At 53.5% G+C, this 15,204-nt stretch overlaps 1 protein-coding gene across 3 annotated transcripts; it reads right to left on the bottom strand.

The window, feature by feature from the left end:
- Window positions 1–88: 88 nt before the first annotated feature.
- On the bottom strand, window positions 89–14,281 carry LOC110292770 (chloride channel protein ClC-Ka). Of its 3 annotated transcripts, none has more exons than XM_029475843.1 (20): window positions 14,210–14,281; window positions 13,511–13,703; window positions 12,785–12,937; window positions 12,071–12,199; window positions 11,149–11,288; window positions 10,474–10,551; window positions 10,314–10,392; window positions 9,768–9,893; window positions 7,954–8,038; window positions 7,738–7,839; window positions 7,096–7,180; window positions 6,670–6,843; window positions 5,877–5,946; window positions 5,612–5,722; window positions 4,867–5,080; window positions 3,684–3,817; window positions 2,835–2,923; window positions 2,619–2,702; window positions 747–833; window positions 89–426 (listed from the first exon to the last, which is right to left on the bottom strand). In XM_029475843.1, exons 2-20 carry the CDS (start codon window positions 13,608–13,610, stop codon window positions 379–381), a joined length of 2,088 nt encoding a protein of 695 aa, XP_029331703.1. In that variant the 5' UTR covers window positions 13,611–13,703; window positions 14,210–14,281; the 3' UTR covers window positions 89–378. The 3 variants fall into 3 exon arrangements, with proteins under 3 accessions (XP_029331703.1, XP_021015986.1, XP_029331704.1); XM_021160327.3 differs by having other exon boundaries at window positions 12,785–12,913; XM_029475844.1 differs by having other exon boundaries at window positions 13,511–13,615; window positions 14,210–14,279.
- Between the last annotated feature and the right edge of the window lie 923 nt (window positions 14,282–15,204).

Raw genomic sequence — 15,204 nt, 5'->3', positions numbered from 1 at the left:
GCAAGAGCTTAACCTAGGCCAGCACTAGAACCCAAGGGACCAATTGCGAACTCCTGAGGGAGAAGATGGGTGAACAGTGGCTCTGGGAATCAGCTTTAGTTTTATTTTCTCAGGAGCTGCTGGTTGTGAATAGATAATCCCAGAAGGTACGTCCCATCCACTGGGGTGAGATTTGTCCCTTTCAGACCAGAGAGATGTTGTCCTCTGAGGGGAGGGGGGGGGGCATGATAAATGTGGAGCCCTGTTCAGCTGGGTAGAGCTGGCTGATGCACTGAGTAGCTGGGCTGGGCTGGAGGGGTGCAGGGAGGGAGGGAAAAGGGGCAGGGCTCTGTGCAGCATCTGGAGCCCTCAGCTGGGTTCCTGTTCCCCCACACGGGCTCACTTAGGGGCTGGTGGGTTGATCAAGGTGGAAATGGCTTTCTTCAGCTACAACAGAGAAAAAAGGATCGAGGGGGAAGGAGGGTTGGGGGGATGGAGACATCTCTGGCCTCTATCGAGCACACCCCCACGGAAGGATCGAGTCTGTGGATTTACAGCTGCCGTCTATCCCGTGGCTTAGATAAGGGACTCTGAACCCAGAAGGTGGCAGGCTGGTAACTTGATGTCCCAGGCTCAGTGGTCATTTTAGTCCAAGGAATAAAGTACATCAGAGTTCCGTGGAGTTTTGAAAGGGGAATGCTGGCACACACACCCCTGCCTCCCCCACCCCCGCCCAGCCTGCTTTGTCCACTCTCAAGACCCAGTACCTCCACCCAGGACACAGAGCCCACAGCTCTGCCCCGTGACGTCACGAACAGCGCCTGAAGGGTCAGCAGTTCAAAGAGCCTGTGTGCCTGCAGGGGGGTTGACAGGAACCGATGGGGTTAGGGAACACCCCTCTGCCCACACACGCTTCTCTGGCCAGGTGAGTGGAGTCGAGTCCAGCCGTCAGTGTCTAGTCTAACCACTAGGGGGAGCCAGACTCCACATAAGAAGCAAGGTCTCAGGCAGACGAAATCCTTTGGTCCAGGTTTCCCGGGTCTCAAGGACATCAGGCCCTGGTAGAAAGTTTGGGGCCATAGCCAGGTTCCTAGACTGAGTCTGTCACCCCTACCCCAAGTGCCTGCTCTGAGAGGCTGGGTAACCTAGCAGTTTTCTCACAGGAGTCAGGGAGTTGGGGCTCAATTGGGGTCCCTGTGTGATGCTAAAAATCTTCTTTAAAAGTTTTTTTGTGGGGCTGGAGAGATGATGGTTCAGTGGTTAAGAGTACTGACTGCTCTTCCGAAGGTCCTGAGTTCAAATCCCAGCAACTACATGGTGGCTCACAACCATCTGTAATGAGATCTGATGCCCTCTTTTCTGGGTCTGAAGATATTACAGTGTTCTCATATAAATAAAATAAGTAAATACATCTTTTTTTTAGAAAGTTTTTTGTGGCTGGGTGTGGTGGCACACACTTTTAATCCGAGCACTTGGGAGGCAGAGGCAGATTTCTGAGTTCGAGGCCAGTCTGGTCTACAGAGTTAGTTCCAGGACTGCCAGGGCTATACAGAGAAACCCTGTCTCAACACACCCCCCCCAAAAAAAGTTTTTTTGTTTGTTTGTTTAGTTTTTTTAGACAGAGCCTCTCTATGTAGCCCTGGCTGTCCTGGGACTCACTATGTAGACCAGGCTGGTCTCAGACTCACACAGATTTTCCTGCCCTGCCTCCCATGTGTTGGGATTAAACGTGTTTGCCGCCCTGCCCAGATTTTTTTTTAAAAGTGCATGGGTGTTTTGCCTGCATGCATGACTGTGAGCCGCATGTATGACGTACCTCTAGGGACCAGCAGAGGGTGCTGAATCCTCAAGGGCTGGAGCTGCCATGTGCTTGCTGAGACTCGAACCCTGACACTCTGGAAGAGCAGCCAGTGTTGCTAAAGCTAAGGCATCGCCCAGCCACAGGGATGCTTCTAACTAACAAGCACCTGTTCCTACCCAAAGCACGCGTTTCCCAAGCTCTCTCAAGTCCCTAATCCTCTGCATCGCCCCAGGAACCCTGGTGATGACCCAGGCTGCGGCTGCTGGGCACATCTGTAGATGAATGTGTGTGTTGTATGTGTGTATATGTATTGTGTGTGTATATGCGTATATCTGTGTGTATATAGTGTGTGTTGTATGTGTGTATATGTATTGTGTGTTTGTGTGTTGTATGTGTGTATGTGTATTGTATGTTTGTGTGTGTTGTATGTGTGTATATGTGTTGTGCATGTAGGTGTGTATGCATGTGCATGCATGTGTGTATATTGTGTGTGGTATGCAGGTATATGTGTTGTGTGCGTATATATTGTGTGGTGTGTACGTATATGTGTTGTGTGTGTTGTGTATGGTATGTGTGTATTTATGGTGTGTGTGTGTGTGTTGTATGTGTGTATATGTGTGTATATAGTGTGTGTTGTATGTGTGTGTATATGTATTGTGTGTTTGTGTTGTGCATGTATATATGGTGTGTGTGTATGTGTGTATATGTTGTATGTGTGTATATTGTGTATGGTATGTGTGTATATATGGTGTGTGTGTGTGTGTAACACCCCACAGAAAGAGGATATGGAGCCAGTGTCCCGATCAGCTCCTCCCTCTCCACCCTTTTTCTCCCTTACCTGATACAGGGAGGTCTCTGGGGACAGCTGCAGGGTCACTGGCTGTGTGGGGCAGCCACCAGCCAAGATGTCCTGGAGAAATCGCTGGGATTGGAGAAAGAAAATGGGGTCTGAGTCAGCCTGTAGTTCCCAGGCTCCTGACCCTTGAACTCCTCTCTCCCTTCAGAGCCCTGATCACACCGCCACTCTGTCCCCACACCTGGCAGGGGAGCCCACCTCTTGGCCTGGAGCCCAGGAAGCTGGCTGGGTCTGGAGGGCTTGCACCAAGTGGGTCCTTTCCACAATGCCCACCAGGGTCTGAGACTCTAGGAAGTACAGAGGAAGGGACTTGTTATAAAAATAAAAGTCACATTATCTGAGTCCCTACTATGTGCCATGAACATGCTGGGCGCTTCTTTTTAAAGATTTGATTATTATTTTTATTTTATGTGTATGAATATTTTGCCTGCATATGTGCACTACACATATTATGTGCAGTGCCCACAGAGGCCAGAAGAGGGCACCAGAGTCCCCTGAATGAGAGTTAAGGACAGTTGTAAGCTGCCATGAGAGTGCTGGAAACTAAGGCCAGGTCCTATAAGAACAGCCTTGATCTTAACCAATGGGTGCTCTCTCTCCAGCCTCATTCATGCTGGGTGTTCTTAAGTGTCAGAGAAAATCACAGAATTTTCAGTCTCCTAGGACACCTTTCACCCAGTTTACAGCTGAGGGAACGCAGGCTGAGGGGCACAGTGGGTAACTGTCCTGCCTCCTGGAACTCAGTTTTAGACACAGATGTTTGGCAGCTGTGGATGGCCGTATCATCCTTGACTAGCATCCCAAGCGCCACCCCCAGGCTGCTTTACAATGACTTTCCATCTCCAAACCTCTGGAAGTTAGCATGCTTATTATGTCCATTTCATTCACAATAAACCACAGCACAGAGAAGCTAAGGACTTGCCCCAGGTCACACAGCAGAGTCTGGACTCAGAGGCACATCCAACACCCTGCCTGCCCTTGCCGCCCTGACACTTAGAGGGAATCCCCACGCAGTGCCCCTCCCCCACCCCCACCCCAGCCGAGTACCTCTGGTCTCCACCAAGGGATACTGAGACACATCTGTGGAGGTCACCACCTTGACCACCTCCTCCAGGGGCATGTCCTTGGCCAGTGTGGTGAGGTTAGAGTTCATGAAATGTTCCACCGTGACAGGGTAGGAGCTGTGGACAGAGGAAAACATGTAGCAGGCCCTGCAGTGGGGGGTGCTGCCCCCCCCCCCAGGACAAGACAGGAAACCTTGCTGGGAGAGCTTCCACGTGTGATAGCTGATAGTTTAATTTTTTTTAAAGATTTATTTATTTATTTATTTATTTATTATATGTGAGTACACTGTAGCTGTCTTCAGACACACCAGAAGAGGGCATCAGATGTATTTTATGTATATGAGTACACTGTGGCTGTACAGATAGTTGTGAGCCTTCATGTGGTTGTTGGGAATTGAATTTTAGGACCTCTGCTCACTCTAGTCAGCCCCTGCTCACTCCAGTCGCTCCCCCCCTCCAGTCAACTCCCTCAGTCCCTGCTCTCTCCGGCCCAAAGATGTATTTATTATTATACATAAGTACACTGTAGCTGTCTTCAGACACACCGGAAGAGGGCGTCAGATCTCATTACAGGTGGTTGTGAGCCACCAGGTGGTTGCTGGGATTTGAACTCAGGACCTCCGGAAGAGCAGTCAGTGCTCTTACCCGCTGAGCCATCTCTCCAGCCCTCGCTTGTTCTTTAGTATTAAGTTCAGGACAAAGCTCATGGGATGGCACTGCCCACACTTAGGGACAGCTGACACAGCCTGGAAACTATTTTGCCGAGGTATCATTATATATCTTGTTAAGTTGAAAATTAAACTATCAGGGGCTGTTGAGATGGCCTCAGTCACGGCTGCTCTGGAAACAGAAACTGCTGGGTGCATTCTGGCTGAGGAAGGATCTCAGACCACATCTGCATCCTAGCTCCTGACCACCTAGTTAGGCCAGAGAGCAAGAGAGAGAGGAGAGAGGCCTCCTAACGGATGTTCAACCTCCATGTGACCTGAAGTAAGACTTGTCCAAGCTCTGGCTTTCTCTCCCAGCCCCTGAAGCTCCGGGGAGGTTGAGGGCCAGCTAATGGGCTGAAGGCAATTGCAGTGGTGTTGGGGTGTGTGTGTGTGTGTGTGTGTGTCCCTAAACTTCCACACCACCCTGGCCATCCCATTCCTCAGTCCCGGGCTCACCCAATCTGTCGGCCACGGATCCACGGCAGGTACGGCAGTTTCTTGGCCATGATGGTACCATCGTAGAAAGAGGGCTGTAAGTTTTGGGAGATGACATTGGCCGCCAGCACAGCCATCAGCACAGGCAGTGCGTGAACGATCTGGCCAGTCAGCTCAAAGGCCAGCAGCGCTGTGGAGATGGTGTGGGTCACCGCTCCGGAGAAGGCAGCAGCACCTGCAGGGGCAGAACCACCGTGGGTGACTCCAGCCAGGGCCAAGCTCATCCAGAGGGCATGGGTGTAACAGTGGCTAGGGTCAGAAATGTCCGGAGGGCACATACTGGAAATTTCTAAAGTGCCCAGGCATGGCAAGAGAAAAGAGACAACAGAGGGGGTGGGGGATGGGAAACAGACAGAGCTAAGAAAGAGCTGGGAGCTGGGCGGAGGTGGTTGGTGCACGCCTCTAATCCCAGCACTCAGGAGACAGAGGCAGGTGGATATCTGAGTTCAATGAGGCTGGTTTACAGAGTGACTTCCAGAACAGCTAGGGCTAAACAGAGAAACCAGAGAGAGAGGAGGAAGGAGGGAGAGGAGGAGGGGGAGGAAGAGAGAGATTGGAGGTTCAGAGGATGACGGGGCTTTGGGAGTGGGCGGGGTTTTAGGAGTTGGGAGGCACACTGTACAGTTCACTCCACACAAGCATCGGCCCCTTTAATTATATTCTAGCCCACGGGGTCTTCCCACCTGAAGGGCCGGGGTCCACTCACCTGCCAGAGCATAGCCCCCAGGCATGATGGGATAGACCTCTCCACCAGCCACAATGCCCTCTGGGAAGGCGACAGACAGGGCCTCTCCCAAGAGGCGCCCGATGGCAGCTCCTGCCATAGACTCAGAGTGAAGGGCCAGTCAGGCCGACCTGACCCCCAAGACCCTCGAACCCTGCTTCGTTCCCAGTACCCCCTGAAAGATGGGTGGTGTGTGGGAATCAGGGTTCTGCCCCGTGCCCTTGGACCTCCTGGGATCCAGACTCACCGATGATGAATATAGGCATGAAGTAGCCAGCAGGCATGGGGATCGTGGTGGCCAGAATCAGCATCCAAAACTGTGCCGGGAGCGGGAGAGGGGACCAGAGGGCAGAGGTTAGGACCACCGCCACCGCGGCAGGAGTGAGCAAGGGGGGATGGGACAGAGGTGGCGGGTTCCCCGAGAAAAGGATACCATGCTGACTGGAATCACAGATGACATCAAACAGGAAGAAATCAAACCCAGAGTGCCCACTATGTGCTGGGCACGTGTTAGGTCATTTTGTTTTCTTGCCCTTAACTGACTCTTTGGGTAGAAAGAGTAACTACCCCCATTGCTTCATTTTTAAAAAATGCATGTGCAAATTTGTACATGTGTGTGTGTGTGTAGGTCAGAGGACAAGCTCAGGTGTTATGCTTAGAACTGTTGTCCACCTCCTTTGAGACAGAGTCTCTTACTGACCTGGCCTTTACCTATTCAGTTAGACAGACAGATCAGTGAGTCCTAAGGGAACCTCCTGACCTCTCACCTCTACGGTGCTGGGGTCGGGTTTTTGTTTTTTGTTTTCAAGCATGCTACCATGCCCACCTCTTTAAGAATGCTGAGCTATTTCGTTGTAAAGATGAAGAAATTGAATTAAAAGTAAAAAAGAAAAAAAGGGCTCTGAGGCAGAGGAGCGACTGTGACTTCTCTGGGAGCGTAGTGGGCCAGGTTCAGGTTGGAAGTGGAAATGTTCCAGTGTCAGTTTGGTTCCTGAAGGCAGCCCTATCCTACCCCAGATCTGAGAACAGGAGGGACCCACCTTCATGATCAGGAAGAAAGCCAGCGTCCCAAAGATGGTGAACTGCGGGTGGTACCATTCAAACCACAGGTTCTGGGGGTCGGGCTCAGCAGGCCAGGGTGGGGACGCATTCCGGGTCATCAACGCCCACGAGTTGTTGTCAAACAGAGAGTGCAAGTGTTCTGCCATGGACAGCTGTGGAGGAGGTCAGCGGGTCCCCAACTGTCCCCCGCTCACCTGAGCCTCAACTCTTCCATCCTCAGGTTCTGAGGACCCTGAGAGTGACGCTGCCATTGCTGAAATACAACCTCATCATCTGAAAAGCGACCCCCTAGAATCTCCCCTGGAGAGTTTCAGGAAGGGGAGATGAATGAGACGGGACCTACACAGAGGAGTCAGTAAATGGGGCTCACCACCCACCCATCCCAGTAGCTCAGAGCCCCTTACCCGGGAAGCCATGAAACGGCCCACACCAGGGGGATAGGTGACTGAGGCCAGGACCAGTGCGACCAGAGCTGCGTAGGACGGCTTGCTGTGAGAGAAAGGGAGATCTTTCTCATTTGCCCCATCTCCTTCTCCCACAGTGTAGGGAGACATGACAGCTCTCTCCCAAAGGCAAGCCCACAACCCTGGGGGTTACAGTGAGAAAAGAATTATGGACAGAGGTGGGCAAGGGCAGACAAACTGACAGACTCCCTCCAGAGAGGAAGCTGAGGGAGCCCAGGAGGAGGGGCATGGCAAGGGGAGGGCTGAGCGAGGGTTTGGGACAGAGGGGGACAGTGAGGACAGGCTAGCTGGCCAGGGTGGGGATTGGCCTTAGGCCAGGAGAAAGAGGACCTCCAAGATCGGGGGGAGAGGGGGCTCAGAGAGAGGAGACAGTGCATGCTGGGAAGGGCTCCATGACAGACCTGGTTTCCAGTAAGTGCGTCAAGTGCTGTGGAACTTGGCCCGGGGTGGGTACGAGTGAGAAAATGTACCCCGTGAGGTGTTACATTGTTACATAGAAGGTACCTAAAGGGCCTGTGGGTAAGATACTAACTTGGGGGTGGGGCTTGCTACAAAAGGCTGGGAGTGGGCCCTCCTGACTACCTTGTAGCCAGCAGTTTGGAGGTGTAGCGATTGGTCTTGATGAAGCGGAGAAAATTTCGCTGACAGAACAGGTAAACACAACTGAGTATCCCGCAGATGAACCTGGAGGTGTCGGTGAGGGTGAATCCCGAGCTGCTCCCTGCCCTCCAACCCCCACCCCCAGTTCATACCTGGAAGGAGCCGGGTCGGGCTGTCAGGGCCTGAGACCCCACTTACCCCAGAGCCACAAAGAAGAAGATTTCAGGCAGGTCAAAGGGCACATCCACTCGGAATCTGGTTTTGTAGATGGAGGTGATGGTCTCTGGGGGAGGGTGGGAGTGGGGGTCTGAGGTCACCCCACACCCACCCGAAGCATCTCCCGGATAATCTGTACCAGGGAGGTAGCACCATGCCCTGAGACCAGATAGCTCTGGCTCTGAACCTGGGCCTGCCATTCAGCCAGCCGTAGCTCTTTCCACCCTTAGAGCCTTTCTCTCAGCCCAGCACGGGTAGCTCCCTTCTGTCTACCTAGATACTTAAGGAGAGGGCAACTAGATGCTAACGTGTTAACAACTAAGATGTCCCCCAAGAAAGCTCCATGTCTGACAGGAAGCTTCGGTACCACAGGGACCCTGACATGTCAGATTTTCTATATCTGCGTGTGTCCTCTCGTCTCAGCTACTCCCCAAGTTGTGGCCCTTCCAGTTTTGACCAAAATATAAGTAAATTCGTCATTCCATTTCTGTATCTACCAAATTATTTCCTCTTGAAGGGGGTGAGCGTTTGGAAGCAGAGCACACCTTACGACTGCATGCTGCTCTGGCAACAATCTGGCAATCAAGAACTGACCAGGGCGGATTTCTGAGTTCGAGGCCAGCCTGGTCTACAAAGTGAGTTCCAGGACAGCCAGAGCTATACAGAGAAACCCTGTCTCAAAAAAAAAAAAAAAAAAAAAAAAAAGAACTGACCAGGGTCTAACGTGATTTACCCACTGTGCTTGGGAGGAGCAGTTAGTTCTGGGACAGGACAGGAGAGACGTCAAAGTCAAAGGAGTCACTTGTGCCGGGTGGTGGTGGTGCACACCTTTAATCCCAGCACTTGGGAGGCAGAGGCAGGTGGATTTCTGAGTTCGAGGTCAGCCTGGTCTGCAGAGTGAGTTCCAGGGCTACACAGAGAAACCCTGTCTCAAAAATCAAAAAAAAAAAAAAAGGAGTCACTTGTAGTGTCCCTCTCAAAGACCATGTGGAAATCCTAGAAGTGTCCAATCATATTACACAGCTTTGTACCCAGAGGAGATTTTCAGTGTCTTCCAACCTTGACTGCTGTGTGTATTCTGTTCACAGGCACAGGGCCAGTGGCTCATCTCTTATCCTGGATGCTTAGCTGATCTTGGTGGAGTCTACTCACTGGTTCAGAGATAGTTCAGCACCCCCAGACCCTCACGATTAAGGAATGGGGAATTGTAGTGAGGGTGATAGCAATGAAGATTCCTATAGGAAAGTTCCATGCTGGGCTGGAAGATGTGCGCCCTTGGAAGTCCTGACCCCGGACACAGGACTGTCCTGTCCTCAAACACATGTTTTCTGGATTTTGTTTAACCTTCTCCGTGACGCTATGGTGACCAAGATGCAGACAGGCTGAGAACATCCCTCCAGTGTCACCCAATACCATAAATCAACTGATTCACACACAAATGGGTGTGCACATCTACACACACACACACACACACACACACACACACACACACACGAATTTTCTTTTAGTATAGATTTTTCTTTTACTTAGACCCAGAGCTGGACCTTCTGTGTAGATGCTCCAGAAACCAAGTTGGGGGAGGAGTTAAAGAGGGCGGGAAGGAAGGAAGGAAGGAAGGAAGGAAGGAAGGAAGGAAGGAAGGAAGGAAGGAAAAAGGAAGGAAAGAAGGGAGGGAGGAAGGGAGGGAGGAAAGAAGGAAGAGAGAGGTGAATGGAGAGGGGAAGGAAGGAGGAGACAATGGGGGGAGGAGTCACAGAAGAGAGAGGGTGGAGACTATGTCCCAAAATGGTGCTCACCCTGTTCACTGTTGAAGACCGCCAGGAGACGGAACATGAAGGCCCCGCAGGTGGCAGCGAAGAAGCCCCTCCAGTAATTCCAGACGGAGAAGTGAGAGGACATGACCTCGATGCTGAACAGGACACCTAGGGGACACGCGGCTTTTCCTTAGCTGTAGGATGTGTGTGGGGTGTCACATTCTCCTTCACCTGCTGCTTGCTGCCTGGACAGCTGGAGGCACCTATTAACCTTGCCCTTGACTCAAGCCAAGATCAGCTGTCCCCATCCCCACCTACGGGGTGGGACCATGAGGATTTCCAAAGCGTGAGAATTTCCAGTTTTCCAGCCCAGGAAACCAGGCTCAGACCCACATGAGTTCAAAGAAAGTCTACAGCGATTGGACAGCCCACCCCAACCACCCCCGAATGGCTGTACGCTTGGAAGGATTGGAGGTTCTCCTGCCGGGATCAGGAGGCAGCTGGGGTGGAGTGGGGTGGGGACCCGATCAAGCTGGGGAGGACAGGACCGTGGGAGCTACAAGGCGACTGAGGTGACAGAGCTCTCACCGCTGAAGGGAGCGGCGAAGACTGTGGCCACGCCCACTGCCGCTGCCGCCGACAGCATTTCAACTTCCTTGGCCTTGCTCTGGGGAAAACAGAACCCTGGCTTCAGAACTAGCTCACTGCCCCTTCTAGTCTCAAAGGGGACCTTTCTTGTCCCCCTTACCTCAGTATCCCCGACGGCCTTGGCGCGCACGCGGCCCAGATAAGCAGAAATCATCACACTCAGGTGCACAAACGGGCCCTGATGGGGAGAGGCATGATGCAGGCCAAGGGTCTGTGCACCGGGGAATATGAGTCCTTCCCCCATCCCTCCTCCTCCCCCTCTTCCTCTTCCTTCTCTCCTTCCTCCTCTCCCTTCTCTCCCTCCTCTTCCTTCTCTCCTTCCTCCTCTCCCTTCTCTCCTTCCTCTTCCTTCTCTCCTTCCTCCTCTCCCTTCTCTCCCTCCTCTTCCTTCTCTCCTTCCTCCTCTCCCTTCTCTCCCTCCTCTTCCTCCTCTCCCTTCTCTCCCTCCTCTTCCTTCTCTCCTTCCTCCTCTCCCTTCTCTCCCTCCTCTTCCTTCTCTCCTTTCTCCTCTCCCTCCTCTTCCTCCCTCCTTCCTCCTCTCCCTCCTCTTCCTCCTCTCCCTCCTCCTCCTCTTCCACCCTAAGGCCCAGGGTAAAGAGTGCCACAAGCCTGGCCCAAAGACAACAAAGTCAATGTCATTTACATCCTTGTCTTAGGCCAACCCCAAACACCAGGGCTCTCCTGAGATGCATCTTGTCACACTTGGCGACTTAGCTGTGCTTCCATAAGCATTCGGACACAGGGAGGAAGTCCGGTGGGCCTGCCTTGTTCATACCACTTTGCCTAGGAAGATGGTGCTGCCTGTTGCCAGGGTGCAGGAGAGGCCCACCACCTTGGCCCCGAAGTTCTTGATGTCTAGGTAGTTCTCCAGGACCACTCCGGACAGCATGGTCTTCAGCTCTGGGAGTCCAGACCCTGGGGCAAGGGAAAGGCAGTGTATACACTCTCCCATTCTCCCCCCAATGCACCCCTTCTCCAGTTCCACCCTGCTTAGCAAGATCAGAGAAAGTCAGGCACATCTCCAGTATGGTTCTTTTCTCTCTCTCTCTCTCTCTCTCTCTCTCTCTCTCTCTCTCTCTCTCTCTCTCTCTCCTCACTGTGCGGGCCCAGACTGGAACTGGCAGCCAGTCCCCTGCTTCTACTTCCCAAGAACTGCAATTCCAAGTGAGTATGCCCAGTACAGATGAAAGCACGTTGCACTCTCTGGCACCACCCCCTGACCTCACCACCCTGAGAGGAAGATTCCATAACTTCAGCTGTTAGGAGAGAGATCTGGGGGTCTGGGGGTCGGGGGGGGGCTCAAAGGTGGCAGCAGCAGGGTGGGAACCCAGGGGTTATCGGGCCACCACCTGAGATACCTGGGAGATCTTCCTGGGCTGAGGCTAAAGGCTACTCTTGGGCCTGGGAGCCACTGCTTCCCTCAGCCCAGCCCTGCCTGACATTTTGAGCTGTGCTCCTGCAGGTAATCAGCCCCCAATTGTTTTTACTAGCCCAGAGGAGGCTGGGGAAGTCCCCTGCTGTCCCTCTCCCTGTGTGACTTTGGGTACATGGCTTGTCTCTTCCAAGCCTGGTTCCCTACTCATGTCACTCTTCCCTGCCACCCTCGTGAGAAGCCCCCATGGGATGTGGAAAGATTTGGACCCATGGGGAGTGCAGGACAAGGCAGGTTGACCAGGGACCAGGTGACCATGACTCACCTCCAGAGAAGGGCGTAATGCTCTGTGAGAAGCCGGAGGAGAAGGACAGAAGAGCTACGGGGTACACGGTCCAGGAGAGGTACCGGAGTAGGTGGCCGTCCCCAACTTCCCTGTACAGCCACTTGTGTGCTGGAGATGACCAGCAGTCAGGAGCCACCCAGAGCCTCAGCCCAGGGGGCAGACACTATGGTGCCCAATTATAGACCAGAAAAGGGCCAGGCCACCCACCGAGAGGACGGTGACCAGGTTCCTAGCTTTGTACTTCTGGGACTTAGCTCAGTGACTTGATTGAGCCTCAGTTTCCCATCTGTGCAGTAGCCAGTGATGGTACCTCCCCAAATTCCCCAACCCTGGGCCCCTGAAAGACCCAAAGGGAGACCTAGTGAGGCAGCCGGCTGTCCAGAGAAAGTGAGTGTTCACTAAGTAGCAGCATGGATGGAGAGGAGAAAGACAGGCATGGACAGTAGTCATAAATAAAGCCTCCCAGAGGCATGCAGGATCTCTCCCATTGTGCAGATTGGATGACTGAGGCCCAGAAAGGAGAAGGAACTTTGCCAGAGTCACAAAGCTAGTGAGATACGAAGCCATCACCAACCCCAGGCTTGGCTCCCCACAGCCCTGCCCACCCCACTGCCCCCAGCGATCCAGCTGATATCCCAAGCGTGTACAGGAATCCCATCGCCCTGAGCCTTGTGCGTGCCGGGGAGGCCTTACCTCTGACCACACGCCCGATAGCAAAGTTCATGGCATAGCTGATCAGAGCCATGAGCACCCCAAGAGCCACCAGGAAGTACCAGTCCTCACGCGCACGGAACAGTCGCTCTTTCAGCCACTCTAGGCCCCCTGGACAGGACACTGGGGTCACAGCTGTTTCCCCGGGATCTGCTCAGGCTCTGGGTAGCCACAGAGAGTTAGGGGGGCCTAGAGCTGGAGTCTGGGGTGATGAGGAGGGACTCTGGCTCATGGAAGAGGCTGAGTGGGATGTGTAGAAAGTGAAGTGGGTTCCAGGTAGGTGTCCCTCCACTTCAGGTCACACTGGAGCCTTACAGAATGTTGGTCAAGGTGACAGAGGAGGAGGATGAGGGGGGCTGGTACTTAATGAAATCTCGTTAGAGTCGGAGGCTTAACAACCAGGAAGGGAAGCATAGGACCCTGTCACCCCCAGGGCCTACAGGCCATCTGCGCTTCAGGCCCCCAGCTATCCCCTTAGCCACTGGCTGCCAGCCCAGCCTAGAAGCTGGCCCTCTCTGGCTGTAGGCATCAACACTTGGGCCTGTGCTCTGCCACTTTCTGGGGTCCCTGCTTTCTCTGCCAACAATGAGGTCGGGTTCTATGGAGGCAGACAGACGTGAACAGAGTGGTCTTGGGTCTAGGCTCACTGATGTCCTAAGGGGACTTCGTGGGGGAGGAGGAGGGGAGGGGAGGGCACCCAGCTCTCACCTCTGATGCCTCGGCGGATGCGTGGACACGGACCCCATAGCTCTTGCAGGGTCACCGGCTTCCCGGAGGAGCCCTCACGCAGCCCCACCAGCTCTTCCATCCGTCCTAGGATAACAGGTCGACAGCTGCTTGGTGACAGCCACTCTGTGACTGTGTCCCGCTTCTGGGTTCTTCCAATCCTCTGCCTTCCCAACTGAAGGGAAAAGCTTATGCTGTTTGGTGGGTGTGGGTTGCTGGCGTGTAGGGCATTATCTGGAGGGTTTACCAGTCACTGTGGGCTCTCTCTACAAAGGCTCTGATACCCAGGAGGTGCCTGTTACACTGCATGGGTGGAGTGGAACGTCTAAATCCCATCCGCATGAAAGCAGGTGGGATGAGGGTAGGATCTTAATCCCTTTCAGAAGTTCTTCCGTGCTGGGGCTCCCTGCTGCACCCTCCTGGGACTCTAGGCTGCTTGGAGCACTCATTTTGCTTAGGGATGACCCTGTTTCTTGGTCCCCATGGACAGTTCTAATGCCCCATACCCATCCCTCAGTACCCTGCGTTCCTCGGCTCAGTTCCACAGAAAGCAGGAAGCCTCAAGACCCAGAAAGAGGTCCTTGAGGGGTGATGAGCTGCTTCTATCCGCACCCTCCCTGCCTGCCCTGATCCTGGCAGGCCCCACCCAAGTTCAAGTCAGTGCCTGGCCCAGCTCCTTACCTCCCGGTCCACGCTGTAGAGGTCCTGCCTGGCTGGTGCTTCTCTAACACAGCCTCTTTGTTCACGGCAGGAGCAGCAGCTGTGCACCCGGACAGGTGTGCATTCCACCAATCAACACCCTCCCCTCCCCCTCCCAGGCTCGAGTTTACCGTGACCACTGAGAATGTTCCAGACAAACCAACCAGAACTACCCCAGCCAACAGACCACGAAGGACACAGCCTCTGAGAGGTGAGGAAGGGGTACAGGGGTATCTCGCATGTGACAGCTGAGCAGAGGGTTCCCCCATCTGTGTTGCTAGGACTCTGGGGTTCCTGGGAGCAGGAGCTGAGGAACACGCAGGACAGTGACAGTGTCTACTCTGCTGTAAATGAGCCTCGGGTTTCTTAGCTGGGCATTGCAAAGAGGTGTAGAGTGCAGAAGAGGCCGCCCATGGAGGTGTGGGGGCACGAGGAGGGGAGTCTCTCTCTATGCCCGTCCTTAGGAGCTAGGCACTTCCCAAAACAGCTCAGAGCTTCCAAAACCCAGAAAGATGGCCAGTTGCCCTGCTGGAGAGAAATGACATTGTAGAACTGTGGGGCTTCCTGTCCAAGGTCACAGACGTCACCTGGCACATTGAAATTGCACCCGTGATGTGTCCTATTCGGGAGGCTGAGGTAGGAACACTGCTTGAAGCCCAGAGCTGCAGATCAAACTGAACAATATTCACGAGGCTATCTCAAGAGAAAGACTTAAGAGTAAGCTAAGAAGTTGTTGTTGTTGTTGTTGTTTATTATATCTTTTTAAGGGGTTAGTGAGAGACCATGGGAGTTGACGGGAGAATGTGAGGCCTTATGCCACTAGGTAAGGACTCTCTCTGGCTTAGCTCCACTGCCAACCTTTAGCTTTTGAGACAGGGTCTCACTATGTAACCCAGTCTGGCCTCAAACTCCAAATTCTCCTGCCTTGCTTCCTAAGCCGCTGGGATTGCAGGCGCGGGCACTGTGCCCACCAATAG

This window comes from Mus caroli, unplaced genomic scaffold, assembly GCF_978045245.1.
Source record: "Mus caroli unplaced genomic scaffold, Mus_caroli_1 scaffold_6, whole genome shotgun sequence".
In the NCBI taxonomy this organism is placed as follows: Eukaryota; Metazoa; Chordata; class Mammalia; order Rodentia; family Muridae; genus Mus; species Mus caroli.
Note: the sequence above shows the minus strand (reverse complement) of the source record. Positions and strands in the feature narration are given on the sequence as shown.

Excerpts from the sequence above, each read along its gene's own strand:
- LOC110292770 (XM_029475843.1), bottom strand. The coding sequence starts at position 13,610 with ATGGAAGAGCTGGTGGGGCTGCGTGAGGGCTCCTCCGGGAAGCCGGTG. Across the intron at positions 12,938-13,510 it reads CATCCGCCGAGGCATCAGAG|CTGTGACCCCAGTGTCCTGT; the intron begins GTGAGAGCTGGG and ends CCGGGGAAACAG. Across the intron at positions 12,200-12,784 it reads TATCGGGCGTGTGGTCAGAG|CACACAAGTGGCTGTACAGG; the intron begins GTAAGGCCTCCC and ends GGTCATCTCCAG.